Source organism: Mustela nivalis, assembly GCF_964662115.1.
Source record: "Mustela nivalis genome assembly, chromosome: 13".
Classification (NCBI taxonomy): domain Eukaryota; kingdom Metazoa; phylum Chordata; class Mammalia; order Carnivora; family Mustelidae; genus Mustela; species Mustela nivalis.
The window spans coordinates 10,575,944-10,600,323 of record NC_139032.1 but is presented as its reverse complement, the minus strand read 5'-3'; the positions used below and the strand labels follow the sequence as shown (position 1 = coordinate 10,600,323).

Here is a 24,380-nt window from a genome sequence, read left to right as displayed (position 1 = left end):
GATCCTTTCTATTTTTTCTTGATAAGTCTGTCTAGGGGTTTATTAATTTTACTGGTTTTTTATTTTTTTTCCAAAGAGCTCCTGATTTCATGGATCTGTCCTATTGGTTTTTGTTTGTTTGTTTTAGTTTCTATACATTTATACACTTCCTTCTTGTGCTTTTAGGTTTTGTTTATTGTCCTTTTCTAGCTTCTTTAGGTGTTAGGTTAAATTGTTTGAAATTTTTCTTGCTTCTTGAGGTAGGCCTATATTACTATTTAGTTCCCTCTTAGAACTGCTTTTGCTGCATCTCACAGGTTTTGAACTACTGTGTTTTCATTTTCTTTTCTTTTTTTTAAATATTTTATTCTTTTTTTTTTTTTTTTTTTTTTTTTTTTTTTGACAGAGAGAAACAGCGAGAAAGGGAACAGAGGCAGTGGGAGAGGGAGAAGCAGGCGGGCTTATGCAGGGCTTGATCCCAGAACCCCGGGATCATGACCTGATCTGACGGCAGAGGCTTAAAACTGAGCCACCCAGGTGCCCCTGTTTTCATTTTCATTTGTTTCCATGTACTCTTTTTATTTCTTTTATTTCCTGGTTGACCCACTCATTGTTTAGTAGCAGGTTCTTTAACCTCCATATATTTGTGGCCTTTTACAATTTTTTTCTTATGGTTGACTGCTTTTTTATAGCATTGTGGTCAGAAAAGCCAGATGGTATGGCTTAGAACCTTTTTTTTTTTTAAAGGATTTATTTATTTATTTATTTATTTTAAAAAGTGAGTGTGGTGGGGGTGAGGGGGAGAGGGAGAGAGTCCCAAGAAGACTCCATGGGGGAGCATGGAGCCCAAGGTGGGACTCAATTTCCTGACCTATTTCACAACCTATCAAGTGGGTAGCTTAACCGACTATGCCACCCAGGCACCCTGACTTAGATCTTTTTAAATTTGTTGAGGTGTGTTTTCTGGCCTAATATGTGATCTACTCTGGAGAATGTTCAAGGTGTACTTGAGGTGTTTGAGCTGTGCTTTGCTGTTTTACAATGGACTATTCTGAATATGGCTATTAGATCCTTCTGGTCCAGTATATCATTCAAGTCTGTTTCCTTGTTGATTTTCTGGTTAGATGATCGGTCCATTCATATAAGTGGGGGGTTTTAAAGTCCTCTATTTATACTGTATTATTATATTTAGTTTCTTGATGTTGGTTATTAACTCTTTTGTGTATTTAGGTGCTCCTGTGTTAGGTGCATAGATACTTAACAGTTATTATATCTTCCTGTTGGATTGTCCCCTTTACGATTATATAGTGTCCTTGTCTCTTTTTAGTTTGCTTTAAAGTCTATTTTGTCTGATATAAGTACTGCTAGTCTAGTTTTCCTTCACCATCCATTAGTATGATAAATGTCTCTCCATTCTCCTCACTTTCAATTTGCAGGTGTCTTTAGGTCCAAAAAGAGTTTCTTCAAGGCAGTGTATAAATAGATGGGTCTTGTTGTTTTTTTTTTTTTGTTGTTGTTGTTTGTTTGTTTTTGCTTTTCCTTAATTAAAAAAAAATACTCTCTACACTCAGCATGGGGCTCAAACTCAGCCCCCAGATCAAGAGTTGCACGCTCTACTGATTGAGCCACTGGGAGTTCTTGGGTCTTGTTTTTTAGTCCATTTTGTCACCCTATGTCTTGATTGGATCATTTTTTTCCCCTATTATGTATGTTCAGTTAGCCACTGTATAGTGCATCATTAGTCTTTGATGTGGTGTTCAACAATTCATCATTTATGCAGAACACCCAGTGCTCATCACAACACATGCCCTTCTTAATACCTGCCACTCTGCTACCCCTTTACCACACCTCCCTCCCCTCAAATGCTCAATTTGTTTCCTGGGCTCCATAATTTCTCATGGTTCATCTCCCTCTCTGATTTTCCCCCCTTCTGACTGGAGCATTAGTCCCTTCCAGTCAAAGTAATTATTGGTAAATGTGTATTTATTGCCATTTTATTGTTTTGCAATTGTTATGGAAGATTAACTCTCATCCTTTATGGTTTGCTGTCTTCTTAAGTGACATATTAGGATTTCTTTCCCTTTGTTCCTTGTGATTATCATTAAATTTGTATATAACATCTTCTGCATTCAGTAGTCTGTACTAAGTTGATGGTTGCTTAAGTTTGAGCCCAGTCTTTATTCCTCTCCTCCCGACATTTTAGGTAAATGGTGTCATATTTTAGAACCTTTTATTTTTTGAGTTCCTTGACTAATTATTTTTTTTAACGGAAATACTCACTTTTATTGCTTTTGTGTTTCTTCTTTTCATACTATCAATTTGGCCTTTCCACTCAAGGAATCCCCTTTAATATTTCTTGCTGGGCTGGTTTAGTGGTCATGAACTCCTTTAATTTTTGTTTGGGAAGCTCTTTATCTCTCGTATTCTGTATGATAGCCTTACTATATAGAGTATTCTTGGCTGCAGATTTTTCCCATTGAACACTTTGAATATATCATGCCAGTCCCTTCTGTCTTGGAAAGTTTCTGCTGAAAAATCATCAGATAGCCTTTTGGGGTTTCCCTTATATGTAATGGTTGACTTTTGTCTGGCTGCTTTAAAATTTTTTTTCTTTATCACTATATTTTGCCATTTTCATTATAATGTGTCTTGGTGTGGACTTGCTTTTGTACATTTTATTGGGAGGGTGTTCTCTGTGCCTCCTGGATCTGGATATATGTTTCCTTTCTCATATTAGGAAGTTTTCAAGTACTACCTCCTCAAATTTCCCACTACCTTTTCCCTCTCTTATTTTTCTGGTATTCCTATGATACAAACATTACTATGTTTGATGGAGTCAGAGTTCCCTATGTGTATTTTTGTTTTGCATAATTCTTTTTTCTCTCTTCTATTCAGCTTGATTACTTTCTATTAGTCTCCTAGTAGGATATTAATTTGTTCCTCTGCTTCTTCCAGTCTGCTGTTTTATTCCATCATGTGTTTCTCATTTAGTTAGTTGAACCCTTTATCTCTGCTTCATTATTCCTTATCTCTGTGTTAATGGTCTCACTGTTATCTTCTACTCTCTTTCAAGTCTAGTGAGTATCGTTATGATCACTGCTTTAAATTCTCCATCAGGCATGTGACTTATATCTATTTTGCCTAGATCTCTGGCTCTGCCATCGTCCTGTTCTTTCATTTGAGGCAAATTCTTCTGTAATTTCATTTTTTCTGTTTCTGTGTGTTTGGAAAGTCATCTACATCTCCTGTTCTTGAGGGTGATGGCCTTATGAAGAAGAGATCCTCTAGTGTTTTGCCACGTAGTGTTCCCTGTTCCTCAGGGCCGTGTTATCAGGGTGCTTCCAGGAATGTCTCTAATGTATGCTGCCTCGGCTCTGCTCTTGTGTCCCAGCTGCTTTATCCTTCAGGCCAGTCATCTGCAGAGGTTCTTTTTGCCTGTTGTGGGCAGTGTTCTTTCCCCTGACCTGAATGTGGCACATTTTAACATGGTGTGCTCTTTTTGTAAAATGAGACCTACCACTACTGTTGCTGGAAGCAAGGCCTTGCAGAAGTCTCTGATCAAGAGATGTCCAGTGAGTGGAGGTTTGGGGCTCGTCTTCTGAGGGAGGGGGGTCCCCTCCATGCTGGGATTGAGGCAAGTGTGACTAGCATGGGTGGTTCCACTGGAGCACAGGGGGCAGGGCTCGGTGTAATCAAGTTAGGTAATGAGTATCGGTGCTGTGTTGGTTCCTGCTGGTGGTCTTATGCTGATGCCGAGGGACAGGGGAGTGAAATGGCACTGGCCAGTTCATTCTCTGAGATGAGTGACTAGCCTCTGCGCTATGTGCCCCTGGTGTCTTCAGATCACTGTTTCAAGAACTGTACTGTCCTTGAAGAGAAGGCAAGCCATCAACCCATGGACATACAGGATGGACCATATCTCAGCTAAGCCCACTGACCTTTAACCTCCAATCTTAAACCGTTTGGTTACAAGAACTCAAACTCTGGCCCTCTCACTTTCCAGGCTTATTGCTATGGGGATTCATTTTCCTTGTGTGCTGGTCTGTCTCTCACCCTTCTCTGTGACCACAGCTTCCTCCTACCACAGCAGCCACGATCTCTTTCTTTCCCAAGCCATATTTCCGTACTTCCTTTCTTCTTTGATGTGGCCTCTATCTTGTGGAGTTTGTTTTGCCAGTCTTTAGATAGATTTCTGGTGTATTTAGGATGAAATGATAGTTATCTAGTTGTATTTGTAGGACAAGGTGAGCCTATGGTCCTACTCTGCTATCATCTTCTAGAAGCTACCAAGGTTTGTTTAACTTCATAATAAACTAATTTTTTTTTTTCCCCAGAGTGGCTGTACCATTTTGCATTCCTACCAGCCAAATACGAGAGTTAGCATTAATTCAGAGTCTCACCAGAACTTGTCATTGTCATTTAAGAAAAATTTAGCTATTTTAATATATGTGTAATAGAGTGTCCCTGCAACATTAATTTGCCTTTTCCTAATGATTGATGTTGCTGTCTTGTGATTATTTGCCATCTACTTATTTGCTTTGAAATGTCTATTTAAATCTTCTATTTCTTTTTTAGTTTTTTTTTTTAATCACAGTTTTAATGTACTTTTTTGAGTGGAATAAGTTTAGATTTACAGAAAATTTGCAAAGGTAGAACAAGGTTTCTGTATACCCTTGACTCAGTTTCTCTGAATATAGACATCCAATACAACTGTGGTTCATTTGTCCAAATTAAGAGGTTAACCTTCATACAATGCTGTTAATTAAATTCCAAACTTTATTCAGATTTCACCAGTTTTTCTAATGTCCTCCTCTCTCCACCCCCGACTCTCGGATCAGTTCCAGGATATGGAGAGTGAAAATACTATGCTCTCATGTTATAAATCTCTTGGGTATTTTCACCTTCTTAGAGAACTTGTGCCTAGAGCCTCTGACCTCTAATCTTGAGTAGTTTTTAGATTTCCTCCATTATCATCATCTTGGGATTTCCCTTAACCTCAACCTGGGGATACTTTTCACTTCTGTCTTGGGTTGCATCTCTCATTTTCTGGATCCTCTGTCTTTCTTTTTCATGGCTTTCTCTTTCTTGGTTTATGCTCTCATTTTGGCAAAACACCTCTTTTTGGAGCTTCTGGATAAAGGGAAGATAGAAGTTATTTTTGTACAGATTATTCGACTTTTACATGTAAGTATTTTTTTAGGGTGCAGTCATTACTTTTAAAAATCAACTTGCCTAGGGCAGAGTACCCAGTTATTTAATTAACACTGATGTAGGTATTGCTGAAAATTAATTTGTGAATGTGGTTAAGGGTCCATACTTAGTTGACTTTAAGATTTCCCTTGATAGTATGCGTAAGCTTCATCCAGTCAAGTGATGGCCTTTGAAGAAAAACTAATGTGTTCTAGAAAAGAAGAAATTCTGGGGGCACCTGGGTGGCTCAGTTGGTCAAGTCTCTGTCTTTGGCTCATGTCATGGTCTCAGGGTCCTGGGATTGAGCCCCACATTGGGCTCTCTGCTCAGAAGGGAGCCTGCTTCCCCCTCTCTCTGCCTGCCTCTCTGCCTACTTGTGAGAGAGCTCTGTCAAATAAATAAATAAAATCTTAAAAAAAAAAAAAAAAGAAGAAGAAATTCTGCCTCACAACTCTATCAACTTATGCCTTAGCATTCAGTCAGCTAACCTGCCATTTGAATTTCAAACTGGCCTTTTCCTTCAATTATGTAAGCCAATTTCTTAAATATATTAGTTATGTCTATGTCTCTCCTATTTCTCTGGAAAATCCCAAGTAATACAAAGGGTATAGATTTAGAAATTAGAAAAAAACATTTCTCAGAATTTGAAGGCTTCATTAGTTTTTGGCTTCCAGTGGTGCTGTTGAGAACTTTGATTGAATTCTGACTCTTGAGCTTTATGTCAAGTTAACTTTAATTTCTGAAAGCCTATGGAATTTTGTGATCATTCCTGGTGGCTTGGAAGTGCATGGTCAGGTTCATTTTTGTCGATTTTTCTGGACACTTGGAGGCTCCTTTAATCTGGAAATGCATGTTTTTTTAGTTGTGGGCTATTTTCTTATGTTATTTGTTTGAAGGTTTCTTTAATCCATGCTGTTTTCTCTTTGTAGGAAGTCCATTGGTTATATGATCTAGTGGAACTGTGTTCCATTTTATTTTTATTCCTTTTTTCCTTTTTAAAATCATTTGGGTATTTCCTCAACCTTATCTTCCAATCACTTTCTTAGTTTCTAACTTCTGCCAACACACTTTTACTTTCATTTTCTTTTATGCTTTCTAAACGTTCATTCTTGTAGTATCTGATCTTATTTCACAGATGCCATATAATTTGATTTCTGTAAAGATGTAATGCTAATTTTTCTTTCGAAGTTTGGTTTGTTTCTTTAAGATTCTATTTTCATGTAATCTCTACACCCAACATGGGACCTGAACCCACAGCCCTGAGATCAAGTCAGCCCAGACACCCCAAAGTTTGCTTTCTATAGTCCCTGTTTCCCCCAGGACCCATTTCCTGCTGGTGTATTTCATAGAATTTCCTGAGATGTTTATGTGATCCTTGGTTGGCTGCTCATTAAGAGTGGGGACTAAATGCAATGAGTACTGGTGGAGAGGGAAGGCTTGCAGCTCAAATTCCCGGTACGGTGCCATGGCTGAGTCAATTACTGGGGAGTCTCCAATGTTACTATCTTTAAACTTTCTCCCTTGGTAAGGTAACTATATTTTAGTGGTCCATAAGACAACAGTTTTTTTTTTTTTTTAAGATTTTATTTATTTGACAGAATGAGATCACAAGTAGGCAGAGAGGCAAGCAGAGAGAGAGAGAGAGAGAGAGAGAGAGAGGAGGAAGCAGGCTCCCCACCGAGCAGAGAGCCCAATGTGGGACTCGATCCCAGGACCTTGAGATCATGACCTGAGCTGAAGGCAGAGGCTCAGCCCACTGAGCCACCCAGGTGCCCCGACAACAGTTTTAAATATAAAAGAATGTACTTTTTTGCCTGAGAGTTGGGCATAAACTCAGACTATCCTAGGCAAATTAGAGGATGGGTAATCTATATCCCGATAGTGATATTTCTCTTGGAAAATTCTTCCATATCTGGTATAGATGCTAGAAGTCAAATTGTCTTTATCTTGGAGCTGTGTGAAGGAAGAGGTATGGAGGGTCTTATTCATTATAGTCTTAAACTGGAATCTCCCCAAATGCCAATCAGCAGTAGAGCAGAAAACTGTGGAATATTCATATAATGGAATACTACTCAACAGTGAAAAAGAATGAGCAGCTTCTTCTTTTTTCTTTTAAAAGAATGAACTTCTACTATACACAACGAGTCTTACATAACATTGAAAAATAACAACAAAAAGTCAGATAAAGAGTATGTACTATAGGATTCTATTTATATGAAGTACTAGAACTGGGAAAACTAATCCATGATAATAGAAATCAGAATAAGTTATTTTCTGGGCATTGATGGAGAGTCATCAACCCCACCAGGAGAGGGCACATGAAAGAGTCTGTAGGTTAGATAAATGGGTAGATTTAAAATTGGAGAGGGGAAAAGTGGGATCCCCACTAGGTAAACCCCTGTGGTCAAAGTATCTGCTAGCACCTAGGAATACTAAGGAAAGAAAAGCAAAGAATCCTCAGTAGTCTATTTCATTAGAACTCCCGGTTGAAGTCCCAACCCAGGATAGATTGCCAGTACCAACTCTGTATGCAAAATTGCTACTTACACTGAGTAACCACGGTTCTGGGTCACATTTATGAAAGTTAATACCATGTTTGCTTTTAAGACTCGGCTTGCTTGAACTTGAGCATCTTAATCATCAGGAATGTCTTTCTGCAGTCATAGTCATATTACTTTCTAGTGACTTTTTCCTGATTATGTGATTAGGCAGCCTTTTAAGCCTTTGCTGTTTGAGACACTAATGAAATTGTGTAGATTTAAGGAATAATTGCTTAAAATATTCACTGCCTCTTTCTGCTGAGTCAGTTCCTTGGTGAGAAGTTGCCATTCCTGACATCTATCCTGTCACTGTCATTTGCTGTGGCTTGTGCCATGTGAGCAGAAGTTCTGTAAGCCACACCAAAAGTGGTAGTTTTAAGAGTTCCCATTGCCAGTTTCACTACTGGTTCCCCGCCCACCCCCAATAAAGTGCGTGTCCTAGATAGGATCTGCTCTTGACACCTATCCAGAGATCTGGGGATTGTTTGTTACCACAGTGTAACAGTGAGAACTGACGAATACACCAGGATATTGGGGAAAGTCTCAAGAGCAAGTTGAGTACAATCTGCTATTGTGTCTTCTCAGGACCCAGAGAATTTTCTCTCCATCTATCATGAGTCAGTTTACGTAGGATCCCTGAACATCTTAAAAATGGAGGAGTATCAAGGTTATCTTGTTAATTAATACAAGAAATATAAAGACCATAAACCACTGGAATTAATGTACTACCACAACTGAGAACAAAATATTTTATTTCTCTCAATAAAACTATAGTTTACAATAGTATTTACTAAATAAATTATATAATTTCTCTTTTACAAGCAATAAACTAAATCACAAATATTTCAAAGACAATGTATGTACACGACATAAGGCCTTTTATAAATAGCTTTGCTTTTCTCATTTCACTAGTAAACAGTGAAAAAATCTTTATAGAAGCTGGTTTTCTATAAAGTATATGCAGACCTATTACACTGATCTTTATATGAAACCAAGTTAAACTTTGAAAGACATGGGCTATGATTATAATTTGCAAAAAAGAGCAGAATTTAGACTTTATTTACCATTTTGCATGGATGGATTTTTAAAAAATAAGCAGATTACATGTGTTGCTTATGTATAATCATTGGATGCATGCAAAACGAAAAAATGCAAGTGTCCATAGGAAAATAGCACTTCCAAGTCCCAAATGGTGATTGGCAATGAAAGCAGCTGAAATCGAACTCATGCAGTTCTCCACAGTTGAGCAAGCAACAGCAAATGATAGAATAGTGTGGTATTTTTCACATCACATCTGCTGGTCAGCTTACGGACCAAGGCTCCCCTGACACCTTGCAAATTCCTAAATCCGGTTGATTATAACTCCGTGTGCAGTGGGGGTCGCCAAGTTCCTCTGGGTAACTCCGGAGTAGGGAAACTTCTCATCCACAATTGTGTTCACGTCTCACGGTCACCATTTTCACTTACTGGAGGGAGGGGGGTAAAAAAAAGAGGAAGAAAGAAAGCAGTTGTAAGACTAAGTTTGGGCATTGACTGATAACTGCTCCTCATGAATGGGAACATGAATTCATTCTTTCTCCTGATGTCTTGTACCTGGGAAACGTGCATTAGGGTCGGTGATCTGTGATGATTAGCATGGCATTGGCTTCTCTGGTGGACCCAGAAATTGTAGTTACACCAAGATGTATTGAGTTCCCCCTACATCACTGCACTGTGCTAGGGCTCAGAAGGAAACAGTGCCGGCTAAGGTACACTCCTAACCTCCAAGTGCACATGGGCATGCGCTGTGGTCTAGCAGGTGTGAAGCTCGTCAGAACCAGAACATAGTCTTGAACTATGATAGCTTGTATCCTCACAGTAGCTAATGAGAAGGTTGGAGCTGGAATCACAGAGGCTGTGGGCCCAATGCATTCATTTGGAGGCTGAAACACTATTTTGCAACAGGGGAGTAAAAATATGTCCAGCAAAATTTTTTTTAAAGATTTATTTTAGAGCAGGAGGGAGTGCGAGAGCACCAGAGGAAAAGGGAGAAGATGACAGAATCCCCAGCAAACTCCACGCAGAACTCGGAGCCAGATGCAAGGCTCGATCCCAGGATCCTGAGATGAACCTAAGAGTTGGACACTCACTGCAGGTGCTCACGGCAAATTTTTTTTTTGTTTATTTATTTATAATCTCTAGATCCAACGTGGGGCTCGAACTCATGACCCCAGGTATCAAGAGTTGCATGCTTTTCTGACTGAGCTAGCCAGGTGCCCCTGTCTGGCAAATATTTAACCCAAAATGGTAACCATTTAAGGTCAGAGACTGCTAATTCAACCTGTGACAGTGAAACCAAGCTACATCGGGGGAGGCAGTACCATGTTCAGTTTTTAGATACAGACACAGTGGGGCTTAGTCCATTGATTTCCTCATTATTACAGCCCCCCGGGACATTAAGTGTATTACTGAGCCTTCTTCAGACCTTGTTTTATCTGTAGAATGGGAGTCATGAATCCTACTTTATAGGGTAGTTGTAAGGGATAAACTTTGGGGAAATATAGTGTGTGTATCTATCTATGTGAGTGCAGACGTGTACACACACACACACACACACACACACACACGCCATATACATAAACTACATCATTTCGTGCCAAGCCTGTGCTTGCATCCTCACAGTAGCTATTGAGAAGTTTGGAGCTAGAATCACAGAGGCTGTGGGGCCAACGCATTCATTTGGAGGCTGAAAAAATGAATACGAAGTTTGAAATGACTATACTAATTATTAAGAGACCATGTCAAAGAGTCTGTTTTAAAATGAGTCTTTTGTCACGTAATTTAATGTTAATGAGAGTTGTAATTTTTATTAGTTTCTACTTTGTTTCTTACTAATCTAAGTCAGGAAGGTTTGCCTGCTTACGTGTCCAGCTCACTCAAACTGTCACTCAAATCCTTTCAGAAATAGCTTGTGTTTGGTGCCGTGAGCGGTAGCAGCAGGCAAAGCAGCCGCCGCCCGCGTTCTCCGGACAGATGCTGTGATGTGGACTTGATCACACTCAGGCTGGTAACTCGGTGGGGCGCGTATCAATCAGGGACATAAAAAAATCCACATAAAATGATATGGTCCTACTGATCTGCTTTATAAGTCCTGTCTTTTAAAATTTTTATTTTCTAAAGATTGTATTTTAGAGAACACGCAATCATGGAGGGGGTGCCCAAGTGAGAGGGAGACCCAAGCAGACTGTGCCGTGTGCTCCATCTCGACCCTGAGATCGTGACCTGGGCTGAAACCAAGAGTTGGAGGCTTAACCAACTGCACCTGCCCCCCCCCCCAGGCGCCCCTGAATCCTGCTCTCTTCTAAACAAAAACCAAACACCGAAAGGTGATCTGTTCTTGTTCTCTTGATCACAGTTGGAGGTCTGTGTCTGGGTTCTAATGTTAAACTTGGAGAAGGCCATGACCCAGTGAGACCCAAGCCAGAGATGACACACCTAAGGGATGGGCTTCAAATGCAAGACCCCATGAAAATGGCCAGAAACATGGGTATTTTGGTCTAGAAAAGGCAACTTAGCGCTATCACTGTGGCAGCAAATCCCAGAGTTCTGTTTTAACCACAGGACTTTATCAATTACTGCTGATAAACTGATATCCCCAGATAACCCAGAATATTGTAGAGACTTCCTATATATATATATATTACTATCTGAAAAAAATTATATTTGTGTATTTTTCAAAATGGGTTAAATGGATAATTTAGTAAAAACAAATGAGGCTGTATAATAAAATATACTCTCCTTAGTACTAAAAATAGAGAGTCCTATCCAGCTCTGGTCATAAAAAAGCCTTTCTATTCTCACTTCATAAGGTTTTTGTTTTGTTTTGTTTTGTTTTAAACTGAGGGTGTTGTTGAAGTTTCTGTAAACTTGCACAAACACCCACCGTCACCTCCAGGGCACACGAATGTCTGTGTGTGGGAGGAACTGCCAGCTCTGTCCGTGTTATAACGTCGCCCTAGGATGACATGGTGGGCTACGGGAACGTGTCGGTTTTGTGCTAATTTAGAAGCATCATAAAATGAGGTGGTCTGACAGGTCTTTAAGTCTGTGTGGAATCTGAAAGCACAGCATCTTCCTGCTTAGCCGTGGTGAGAAGCCTGCAGAAAGCAGTCCTGTTATCCTGTACTTAGCAGAAGACGTGCTGTAATTTTCTTTCAGATTAGAACCTTCCAGCCTTGTACAGAGCATCACTGGAGAGATCCAAGCAGTCGCTGACTCTCCCATCAGGACACCGCAAAGCACTAGAATGGGGTACCCATGCCATGTCCCCCCAGGTCCCCAGCACGAAGAAGGGCTGCTCACGGTATCAGTGCCCAAAACTTTTGAGGCGACCTGGCCTTGGGGCTGTAGAAACAGAAACGGGACCCGGAGCTTTGACAAGGGATCTCGGCCTGGTCTCCGACAAGGGATAACAGGCCGTCACCGGCGCTGTCCCCATCTGAGTGCACTGCCCTCTGCCCGTAGTGATGCCAGGTTTTCTGCCCAGAGCGTGCGGTGCTTGGGGAGGACACGGGATGTTTTACATGCTGAGACCTGAAGGTACAGGTGTGACAAGAGTATTCAGGGACAGACAGACCTCAATGTGGGAGAGTGGACTCAGGGTTTTTCGACTCTGATGGTGTGAAGGAGGTATGCATTCCGCAGAAGCTCTGATTGGAATTGAGTTTATCTTTCCCTGGGCTAGCGACACGTGGTAGGAGCCTCTCAGGATGGCAGCGAGCCGCCTTCCGCTCAGCGACGCAATCACAGTACACCTAAGACCCTCCTCTACCCCAGGGAACACTCGGCTTTTCACTTCCAGTAAGCTGTCCAGTGAATTACACTTCCTTATAAAATCAACATGGGGGCGCCTGGGTGGCTCAGTGGGTTAAAGCCTCTGTCTTTGGCTCAGGTCATGATATCAGGGTCCTGGGATCGAGCCCCGCATCAGGCTCTCTGCTCAATGGGGAACCTGCTCACCCCCCCGCCCCACTGCCCACCCCCCGCCTGCCTCTCTGCGTACTTATGATCTCTGGCAAATAAATCAATCAAATCTTAAAAAAAAAATAAACTTGATGGTAGATGATCTCGCTCAACTGTGGGTTGCGGTCAGTGTCCTGAGTCGTTCCAGGCAGGCGAGGAGAAGCCATGATGTTCGGCAGACAAAGTGTCTTTATTAAACGCACTTTCCACTTAGGATATTTTCCAGTTAGGTTGGGTTTATCGGGACAGAACCTCATCATGCGCCAAGATCTGTGTTTCTGTGGCCTAATCCCACAATGTTACTTATTCCACGCATGGGTGTTTATGTCTGGGAGCGGGTGAGATGGAAATGTATTTTTGTTTCCACTTAAACCCAAGGACTTAAGTTGACGGTGGAAACTACCCAGTAATGCACACACGGGGTCAACGATTGCAAAGCTTTTTCGTAATGAAAATTATGTAAAGCATGAACACAGAGAAAGAAAGGAAAATAGCAAATCACAAGCAGTCTGTTTCCTAACTAACCAAGAAGCCCTTTCTGAGGCGGGACTGCATTGTGGGGGGAGGTCTGAGAGCCCGAGGGGACCCCACAAGGGGAGCCTCCAACGTGGGCTTCCCAGAGCCATGTGCAGAGGGCATTATAGACGAGACCCTGCATTTCTGAGGTCCCCGTTCTAAGCTTGTTTCCGAGCCTCACATTTTCTTTCTCCTGTCCACTTGTTTGCCTGAGAAACGCACACACCCACCCCCTTAAGCTGTTTATTTTTTGAAATTTTGATTTTTTTTTTTTTTTTAAATGAAGGACAGTTGACACACGATGTTAGATTAGTTTCAGGTATCAGACCTAATGACAGGCCTCGTCTCTGTTACGCTCTGCTCCCATCTGTCCCCATGCAACGCTGGTACCGTATTCTCCGCGCTGCACCTTCTGCTCCTGTGCCCTGCTCATTCGTACCTGGAAGTCTGTGTTTCCTGCTCCCCTTCGCTCATTCTGCCGAGTCCCACCCCCCCCCACCATCCTCCCCGCTGGCAACCATCAGTCTGCTCTCTGTATTTATGAGTCTATTTCTGCTTTTTGTTTTTCAGATTGCATATACAAGTGAAACCATATATTTGTCTCTGACTTCATTTAGCATAATACCCTTCAGCTCCATCCATGTTGTGGCAAAGGGCAAGATGTCATATATATATATTTTTAAATGTCTGAGTAATAATCCACGGTGTATATATATCCCATCTTCTTTATTTTTATTTTGAAAAGTTTTTTTTTTTTTTTGACAGAGATCACAAGTAGGCAGAGAAGCAGGCAGTGCGGGGGGAGAAGCAGGCTCCCCGCTGAGCAGAGAGCCCGATGCAGGGCTTGATCCCAGGACCCTGGGATCATGACCTGAGCCGAAGGCAGAGGCTTTAACCCACTGAGACACCCAGACGCCACTATATGTCATCTTCTTTATCCATTCATCATCCATGGACACTTGGGCTGCTTCCCCATCTTGGCTCTTGTAAATAATGCTGCAATAAATACAGGGGCACATGTATCTTTTAGAATTCATGCTTTTGTTTTCCTTGGGTACATACCCGACAGTGGAATTACTGGATCACATGGTTTTGCTATTATTAACTTGGTGAGAAACCTCCATAGTGTTTTCCACAGTGGCTGTAACCGTTGGCATTCCCACCAGCAGTGCACGAGGGTCCTTTTTCTCCATGTCCTCGCCAACACTTATTTCTTGACTTTTCAATTCTAGCCATTCTGATGAGTGTGAAGTGATACCTTGCTGTGGTTTTGATTAGCATCTCTTTGATCATGACTGATACTAGACATCTTTTCATGTGTCGGTAGGCATTGGTATGCCTTTTTTGGAAAAATGTCTATTCAGACTTTATTTCAACTTTTTAAAAATATTTTATTTATATTACAGAGTTGGAGTGCATGAGAGTGAGCTTCAGGAGAGGGAGAAGCAGACTCCCCGCTAAGCAGGGAGCCTGATGTGGGGCCCGATCCCAGGACCCTGAGATCATGACCTGAGTTGAAGGCAGAGGCTTTACTAACTGAGCCACCCAGGCACCTCCAGATTTTCTTATTCTTAAAAAAGATTTTATTTATTTGACTGAGCAACGGCGGTGGGGTGAGGGGCGGTATTGGGGAGCAGAAGGAAAGGAAGCAGCAGACTCCCTGCTGAGCAGAAGTCTGACCTGGGGGTTAATGCCAGGACCCTAGGATCATGACTTGAGCCAAAGGCAGATGCTTAACCAACTGAGCCACTCAGGTGCCTCAGACTTTCTTATTTTTAAATAAGACTGTGCATCTGAGTGTGCAGAATTGTATACATTCTTTAAATATTTTGGATAGTATCCCCTTATGGGATGTATTCATGGCAACCATCTTACCTTGTTCAGTGGGTGCCTTTTTCATTCTGTTGATGGTTTGCTGTGCAGAAGCCTTTCATTTTGGTTCAGTCCCAGTAGTTAGTTTTAGCTTTTCTTCCCCCTTGACTGAGGAGACCCTGCCTAGAGAAATCTTTTTATAGCCAATGTCAAAGAAATGACTGCCTTGGCTTTCTTTTAGGGATTTAATGGTTTTACATCTCGCATTTTGGGTTTTAATCCACTTAAGAGTTTATTTTTTGTGTATGGTGTGATAAAGTGATCTAGTTTCATTCTTGGGCCATAGCTGTCCAGTTTTCCCAGCACCACTGATCAGAGAGACTGTCTTTCCCCCACTGTATATTCTTGTTTTCTCTGTCATAGATGAATGGACCATCAGTGTGTGGCTTTGTTTATGGACTCTCTTCCATTGATCTGTGTGTCTGTTTCTGTGACAATACTATACTGTTTTCATTCCGATAGCTTTGCAATAGATCCTCAAATCTGGAATTGTAATACTTCCTTAAGATTGTTTTGGGTGTTTTAGGGTCTTTGGTGCTTCCATTACAAATTTTAGTATTACTTGTCCTAGTGGTGTGAAAAATGCCCTTGGTGTTTTGATAGGGATTGAACTGAACTTGTACGTTGCTTTGGACAGTACGAACACTTTAACAATATTTAATTCTTCCAGTCCATGAGCGTGGACTCTCTTTTCATTTGTGTCATCTTCAATTTCTCTTACCAATGTTACATAGTTTGCAGAGTACAGGCCTTTTGCCTCCTTAAAGTTATTCCTAGTTATTTTATTAAATGTGGTGCGATTGTAAATGGAGTTCTTTTCTTACCCTCTCTTTGTGCTATTGTGTTATTAGTGTCTAGAAACTCAACTGATTTCTGTGTATCTTGTATTCCGTAACTTCACTGACGTCACTTATTCTAATAGTTTTTTTGGTGGGGTCTTTAGGGTTTTCTTTTTTTTTTTTTTTTTTAAAGATTTTATTTATTTATTTGACAGACAGAGATCACAAGTAGGCAGAGAGGCAGGCAGAGAGAGGAGAAAGCAGGCTCCCTGCAGAGCAGAAAGCCCGATGCGGGGCTCGATCCCAGGACCCTGGGATCATGACCTGAGCTGAGGGCAGAGGCTTAACCCACTGAGCCACCCAGGAGCCCTTTTTAGGGTTTTCTATGTAAAGTATCATCGGCAAATAGTGACGGTTTTATTTATTTCTTCTCTGACTGCTGTGGCTACAACCTCCAGGCTTGGTTTCTTGGTTTATTCCTTTTTTCTAGTTCCTTTAAGTGTAAGGTTAGGTTTTTGTTTGTTATTTTTGAGATACTTTATCTTAAGAAAGGTCTGTAACAGTACACATTTTCCTCTTAGCAATGCTTTGTGTCCCAAAGATTTTGGACTGTTGTTTTTATAGTTTTTTTTGTCTCCATGTATTTTTTTGATTTCCTTGTTCATATCTTTGTTGACCCACTGGCTGTTGAATAGCATGGTGTTTAGCCTCCAAGTGTTTGTGTTTTGTCTGATTTTTTTTCCTTTTGATTGATAACTAGTTTCATTCCACTGTGGTTGGAGAAGATTCAGGATAGGATTTCATCTTTTTAAATTGACTGAGACTTGTTTTGTGGCCTAACATGGGATCTGTCCTGGAGAATGTTCCACGGGCATTTTACATACATTTGAGAAGAATGTGTATTCAGTTGGTTTTGCATGGAATGTAGTTCATCTGGTCTAAGGTGTGTGTGTGTATTTTAAGATTTTACTTATTTATTTGAGAGAGAGCAAGCAGTGGGAGGGGCAAAGGGAGATGGAGAAGTAGACTTCCCGCTGAGCAGGGAGCCTGACCTGGGGCAGCTCGATTCCAGGACCCCAAGACCATGACCTGAGCTGAAATTAAGAGTCCAAATGTTAACTGACTGAGCCACCCAGGAATACCTACAGTCTTTCTTTTAAAGTCTAGTTTTTGTTTAAGTATTGCTATCCTGGCTTCCCCCCACTTGCCTCTGCGTGCAACATGATTTTTTTCCATCCCTTCACTTTCAGTCTGTGTCTTAAGGTCTGAAGTGAGTGTCTTTTAGGCAGAATATAGATAGGTCTTGATTTTTTATGCATTCTGGTGTCGCATGTTTTTTGATTAAGTGTAAATCCTTTAAATGCTCTAAAGTAATTATTGATAGGTATGTACTTACTTCCATTTTGTTAAGAGGCTAAACCTACATTTAAAAAACACATTTAGTCAATCAAATTTTGTAGGAGCTGGAATGTGGTGGCCCGGCGGAGCTTCACAACTGTCAGACTGGCCAATACGAACAGCACTAATTGGTCCATGAGGTCTCCATGTCCCATGCGCCCTTGGGGTGATATCCTTTTTTTTTTTTTTTTTTCATTTAATTTTTATTTCTTTTCAGTGTTCCAAAATTCATTGTTTATGCACCACACCCAGTGCTGCATGCAATATGTGCCCTCCTCAATACCCACCACCAGGCTCACACAACCCCTCCCCCCCAGAGGGGAGTCCACAGTTTGTTTCTCAGAGTCCACAGTCTCTCATGGTTCATCTCCCCCTCTGATTTCCCCAACTTTCTTCTCTCCATCTCCCCATGTCCTCCCTGTTATTTCTTATGCTCCACAAGTAAGTGAAACCATATGATAATTGACTCTCTCTGCTTGACTTATGTCATTCAGCATAATCTCCAGTCCCATCCATGTTAATACACAAGTTGGGTAGTCATCCTTTCTGATGGAGGCATAATACTCCATAGGTATATGGACCACATCTTTTTTATCCATTTGTCTGTTGGAGGGCATCTTGGTTCTTTCCACTGTTTGGTGATGTGGCCATTTCTGCTATGAACATTGGGGTACAGATGGCCCTTCTTTTCACTACATCTGTGTCTTTGGCACAAATTCCCAGTAATGCAAATGCAAGGTCATAGGGAAGCTCTATTTTTAATTTCTTAAGGAATGTCCACGCTGTTTTCCAAAGTGGCTGCACCAAATTGCATTTCCACCAACAGTGTAAGAGGGTTCCCCTTTCTCCACATCCTCTCCAGCACTTGTTGTTTTACCGTCTTGTTGATTTTGGCCATTCTAACTGGTGTGAGGTTGTATCTCAATGTGGTTTTGATTTCAATCTCCCCGATGGCTAGTGATGATGAACATTCTTTCATGTGTCTGTTAGCTATTTGTATGTCGTCTTTAGAGAAGTGTCTGTTCATGTCTTCTGCCCATTTTTTGACGTGATTATCTGTTTTGTGTGTGAGTTTGAAGAGTTCTTTATAGATCTTGGATATCAGCCCTTTGTCTGTAGTGTCATTTGCAAATATCTTCTCCCATTCTGTGGTTGCCTCTTTGTTTTGTTGACTGTTTCCTTTGCTGTGCAGAAGCTTTTGATCTTGATGAAGTCCCAAAAGTTCATTTTTGCTTTTGTTTCCTTTGCCTTTGGAGACCTATCTTGAAAGAAGTTGCCGTGGCCGACGAAGAGGTTACTGCCTATGTTCTTCTCTAGGATTTTGATAGATTCCTGCCTCACATTGAGGTCTTTTATCCATTCCGAGTTTATCTTTGTGTATGGTGTAAGAGAATGGTTGAGTTTCATTCTTCTACATGTAACTGTCCAATTTGGGGTGATGTTCGTTTTTAACTGTACCTACTTTAGGTATAGGCCAATGACTCTGTGGTTTTCCTGTATGGGGCCCAACGGCATCCTCATTTTGGTTTCAGAATGAAATGCTTTTTTAAAAAAAGATTTTATTTATTTGAGAGAGAGCTTGAGAGCACACAGAGGGAGAGGGAGAAGCAGACTCCCCCTGAGCGGGTAACCCGATGCCGGGCTCCATCCCAGGAGCCTGAGATCACGACCTGAGCCAAAGGCAGACACCAAAGAGAGCCACCCAGGCGCCCCTCAGACTGAAATTCTCATCTACTATACACGTGAGGAAAGCACTGATTTTTGGTTGTTTCTTTCCAGGCTAACATAGGGAATAATCCTCTCTTCCCTTTTTCTGCACCAAGCCCCCATTTCCATTAGCAATTTTGAATTCTGTTTACCTCAGCTCTGCCCTGTGGCTTTTCTTGTATCTGTTCTTACTCTTCTGGCTGACGTTCCCTCTCCAGCCAGGAGGGCACAGCACCCAGTCCTGCCTCACTGCACTCACTGCAGCCCAGACACACAGCATCAGCACAGACAGGCCCGCAGCGGCTTCACAACGCCTCATCCCAACCTCATCGCCTTGGCTCTGGAGTCCCCTCCACCTCTCAATCTGGGTTCTCCAGATGAACTTCTCAGAACTCCCTCAACTTCAAACACAAAACAGCCCCCAGTGGCCTCTGGGAAGTTTTGAGTCTTTTTTCTTCTTTTAGTTGAGGCTCTACAATTGCGTTTTAGTGTATTCCCTCCTACCCCATGTTGGGGGTTACTCCCCAAGGCACAATCACTAGAAGACAGATGGGACGGGAAATTTCTCTTAGTCCCGGAGCTGCAGGAATACAGAAGCTCACTGTTTCCTTGGAGGTGAAATGATGGCTCGGGCTTGTGCTACAGAAATGTGGACGTGGCACGTGAACGGGTCCAGTCACACACTGCCAATGCATCTCATAGATGGAAGGAAACTTAGAGAAGCTAGGGGCCATGCTGCCTACCTTGACACTTAAAAAAAATTTTTTTTAGGCTTTGGAATCAGAGGTGAAAACACTTTTCTGAGAGCCAGGGACTGTAGGCATTGGACCAAGAACCCGTGAGGCAGAACGTGAAATTTGGAATGTCCTTGAAGGACATACCCATTCTGGATGAGAACCACCATGTTGTGCCCAGTCTGGCAGAACATGTGCTGAAATCTCAGCTGCTGGCAGCACAGGGAGTCCCGGGCCTTGTGCCCGTGGTTCAGTGGCCTCCCAGAGTTCCATACCAACCAGCACACAGAGGACAGGCGTACTCGGGAGATGCTGCCGGTTAGATTCCAGATCGCCACAATGAAGTGAATACCGGAACAGAAAGGCAAATGAATCTTTTGGTGTTGCAGTGCATATAAAGTTCCGTTTACACTGTAGTCTGCTAGTGTGCAACAGGACTATGTCTAAAGAAGAATGCACATACCTTAATTAAAAAATCTGTCCTCGGGACACCTGGGTGGCTCATTTGGTTGAGCGTCTGCCTTCAGCTGAGGTCATGGTCTCAGGGTCCTGGGATTGAGTCCCACATTAGGCTCTCTGCTCGGGGGGAGCCTGCTTCTCTCCCTCCCTCTGCCTGCTTGTGCTCTCTCTCTCTCTCAAGTGAATAAAATCTTTTCTTTTATTATTATTATTAATTAATTTATTTTACCTCTGTTCAGCATAGCAGTGTTCATTGTTTTTGCACCACACCCAGTGCTCCATGCAATCTGTGCCCTCCTTAATATCCACCACGTGGCTCCCCCAACCTCCCACCCCCCCGCCCCTTCAAAACCCTCAGATTGTTTTTCAGAGTCCATAGTATCTCATGGTTCACCTCCCCTTCCAATTTCCCCCAGCTCCCTTCTTCTCTCCATCTCCCCTTGTCCTCCATGTTATTTGTTATGCTCTGTAAATAAGTGAAACCATATGATCATGGACTCTCTCTACATGACTTATTTCACTCAGCATAATCTCTTCTAGTCCCATCCATGTTGCTACAAAAGTTAGGTATTCCTTATCCATTTGTCCGTTGAAGGGCATCCTAGTTCTTTCCACAGTTTGGTGACTGTGGCCATTGCTGCTATGAACATTGGGGTACAGATGGCCCTTCTTTTCACTACATCTGTATCTTTGGGGTAAATACCCAGTAGTGCAATGGCAGGGTCATAGGGAAGCTCTATTTTTAATTTCTTAAGGAATCTCCACACTGTTCTCCAAAGTGGCTGCACCAACTTGCATGAAATCTTTTAAAAAAAAAAAATCTGTCATTGCTAAGGAAGGGCTAACCATCACCTGAGCTTTTTGCAAACTGTGATCTCTTCACTGGCGAGCGTTCTTGCCTTGATGTCGCTGGCTACTGACTGACCAGGGTGTGTCGGCTGCTGAAGGCTGGGGAGGCTGCAGCAATTCCTTAAAATAAGAGCAACGAAGCTTGTTGCATCGATGGACTCCTGCTTTCACGAATCGTTTCTCCATAGGCTGCGACGCTGTCGGGCAGCATCTTACCCGCGGCAGAACTTGCAGAATTGTCGTCGGTCCTCACCCCGCCTGCTGCTGCTCTGCCAGAGGTTTGGGTAAGAGTTTAAATTCTTTGCTGTCGTTTCAACCATCCCCACAGCAGCTTCGCCAGGAATAGGTTCCATCCCGAGAAACAGCCCATCTGTTCGGGTCATACCATGAGACCGCAGCCATCGGGCCCCACCTTCGGGCCGCACTTCTCCTTCCACACCCGCATTCGGTCCTCCGCGGAGTCGGAGCCTCTCCACGACGTCTGTTAGGATCGGAATCCGCTTCTTCCAAGCTTCTTTTCATGTCGATACTTGAACCTCTTCCCATAAGTCATGAATGTTCTTTATGACACCGAGGACGGTAAATCCTTTCCAGAACATTTTCAAGGTACTCTGCTGAGATGCATCAGCTGCCAGGACGTATGGCAGCTATAGCCGTGGGGAATGTATTTCTTAAGACTTGAACGTCAAAAATGGCTCCTTGATCCATGGGCTCCGGAATGGGTGTTTTTTAACAGGCACGAAAACATTCATTTCACTGTCCATCGCCATCAGAGCTGTTGGGTGCCCGGGTGCATTGTCCGTGAGCTGTAATATTTGAAGAGAATACTGTTTTCTGAGCAGTAGGTCTCAACAGTGGGCTTGAAGTACTCAGTAAACCATGCTGGACGCAGATGTGCTGTTTGTTCCCTCTACAGAGCACTGGGGGAGTAGGACTGGCCTCATTCTTAAGGGCCCTGAGATTTTCAGAACGCTAAGTGAGCACCAGCTTCAACGTAAAGTCACAGTAGCCCCTAACAAGAGGGTCAGACTGTCCTTTGAATCTTGAGGACAGGCTTTGAGTTCTCCAGCTACATACGTCCTAGCTGGTGCCTTCTTCTGATATAAGACTGTTTTATCTGTTGGTCCGGGTAGCCCCCTTCGGGAACCATCTCAGCTCGATCTTCTGGATCGGGGCCGCCCCCCATGTCAGCGTGCGCTGCTTTGCCTGGCACTTTCCTGCCGCGGACACAGCTTCCTTCCGTAAAACTCACGAACCAACCCCTGCTAGCTTCAGACTTTTCCTCTTCACCTTCCTAACGTCTCACCCTTCACAGAATTGTACAGAGTTAGGGCCTCGCTCTGAAATAGGCTTTGGCTTTGTTACAGGAGGTTTGGTCTTCTTTCCAGGCCACTAGAACTTTCTTCCTATGAGCAATAGGGCCGTTTCACCTTCTCACCCTTTATATATTCACTGGAATAGGGCTTTCAATTTCCTTCAAGAGCCTTTCTTTCGCAGTCCCGTCTTGGCTAACTGTTGGGTGCAAGAGGCCTAGCTTCTGGTCCTTCTTTATTTCCAACATGCTTTCCTCACCAAGCTTAATCATGTCTAGCTTTTGATTTAAAGAGACATGAGACTCTTCCTTTCTCTTGAACATTTAGAGGCTACTGCAGGGTTAGGAACTGGCCTAACTGCATACCGTGGTGTGCCAGGGAACAGGCAGGTCTGAGGAGGAGCCGGGGCAGTCAGAACACACATGTTGAGTTGGTTGTCGGGTGTGGGGGTGGTTTGTGGCTCCCCAAACCATTAGGGATCACGAAAATGAAGGTAATAATGACAAAGTTGGAAATGTTGTAAAAATTACCAGACTGTCACACACAAACTGAGCAAATGCTGTTGGGAAAATGCTACCGAAAGACTGGCTCCGCGCAGAATTGCCGCAAACCTTGAACTCGTAAAACCTGGAATGAAAAGACACGCGCCTACACCGATGAGAAGAGACTCGTGAAAAACGTTGGCACTCACTGTAGATGTCTCATGGGAATGAATCGAAGATTTTGGCCCTTCATTTTTTTTTTTTGAACTATTAATGTTGCAGTGATATTTTAACACAGCTCTCTGCCTGATTAATGTGTTTTCCAAAAGCCCAAGAGAAGTCTGAGGGCATCAATGATGTATATGGGCTGACAGTTCTACAGCGAACTTTCCGGCACTCGAGTGACTTCTGTTACTTGTAAATCCAAGTGGTTATCTTGTCACCTGATATGCCCAATAACCTTGGGGCCACAACAGAATTCACTCTGACGCCTGCTTATGCCCCAGTTGGAAAATGCTGGGGGAGTGAGCATAACCTTGGTTTCATTCGAAAAGCAGCACTGCCTTCAGATAAGACCACTGGATCCTCTTTCAGCCAGGTAGGAGGAAAGTAGAAAAAGCTCAGGGCTTGGTCCAGAGGGTAGGAACTAGAAGCTATACCCCCATCAAGCCTTTCTGTCTCAGCACTTCTACTGGTACCACTTTTCTTTACAAAAAGACACCGTAGCCGTTAGGGGTTGAGTCAAGAGTTCTCTGAAATTGCTACGTTGAAGTCCCAATTGCCATTACCTCACAATGTGACCCTCTTTGGAGGTAGGATGTTCACAGAGATAATTAGGTTGAAATAAGGTCACGAGGGTGAGCCCTTATCCAATACAACGGACGTCTTTACCCAAAGGGGAAATCTGGACACCCAGAGAGAAGCCCATGTGAGGACACAGCGTGAAGACGGTTCTCTCCAAGCCAAGGTGAGGCGCCGGGGAGGCCTCCTTCCCCCGTGGCCCTCAGAAGGAACCGACCCTGCCAACACCTCGCTCTCTGGCTTCTGGCCTCCAGAGCTGTGTGACAATACACTTCTGTTGTCTAAGCCACCTCGGTGGTGGTCCTTTATTACCACAGCCCTAGGAAAGCAATGCAGCAGCCATTACTGGTATTTAGAAAGTATTTTCTTTTTCTGAGTTAAAATCTCAGATTAAAAAAATTTTTTTAAAAAAAGATTTTACTTATGTATTTGACAGAGATCACAAGTAGGCAGAGAGGCAGGCAGAGAAAGAGAGGGGAAAGCAGGCTCCCTGCTAAGCAGACAGCCCAACACAGGGCTCAATCCCAGGACGCTGAGGTCATGACCTGAGGTGAAGGCAGAGGCTTAACCCAGTGAGCCACCCAGGTGCCCCACGGATTTTTAAAATTCTTAATCCTATTCCTTCTTGGGGGTTCTTTCAAAGTATACAACGCCCCAGGCCTTGAGAGGCTGTAGGGGATGAGCTGTCAGATTCAAAGTGAAGGATTTGTCCACCTTGTATTGGTGGAGGTTCTGCTCAACCCGTAAAAAGAGCCTTTTC

The 24,380-nt window shown here is 42.8% G+C and overlaps 1 protein-coding gene and 1 long non-coding RNA gene across 18 annotated transcripts in view; one reads left to right on the top strand and one right to left on the bottom strand.

Annotated features, from left to right (window-relative positions):
* LOC309846984 overlaps positions 1–24,380 on the top strand; it is a 318,364-nt gene that overhangs the window by 279,433 nt on the left and 14,551 nt on the right. For 7 of the 11 annotated variants that reach the window (XR_014302225.1, XR_014302226.1, XR_014302228.1 and 4 more), the window contains one exon: positions 21,213–21,308. The exons of 2 other annotated variants lie outside the window; for them this stretch is intronic. This is a non-coding gene — a long non-coding RNA (uncharacterized lncRNA). Of the gene's footprint in view, positions 1–10,650; positions 10,756–21,212; positions 21,309–24,380 lie in introns of all 11 variants that reach the window. 2 more of the 11 variants (XR_014302227.1, XR_014302231.1) reach the window with 1 other exon arrangement.
* The window catches only part of PIP5K1B (phosphatidylinositol-4-phosphate 5-kinase type 1 beta), a 293,599-nt gene continuing 277,663 nt past the window's right edge, over positions 8,445–24,380 (bottom strand). For all 7 annotated transcript variants that reach the window (XM_082696658.1, XM_082696655.1, XM_082696656.1 and 4 more), the window contains one exon: positions 8,445–9,175. In XM_082696658.1, coding sequence (XP_082552784.1) covers positions 9,173–9,175 — 3 coding nt within the window. In that variant the 3' untranslated portion in view covers positions 8,445–9,172. The remainder of the gene's footprint in view (positions 9,176–24,380) is intronic.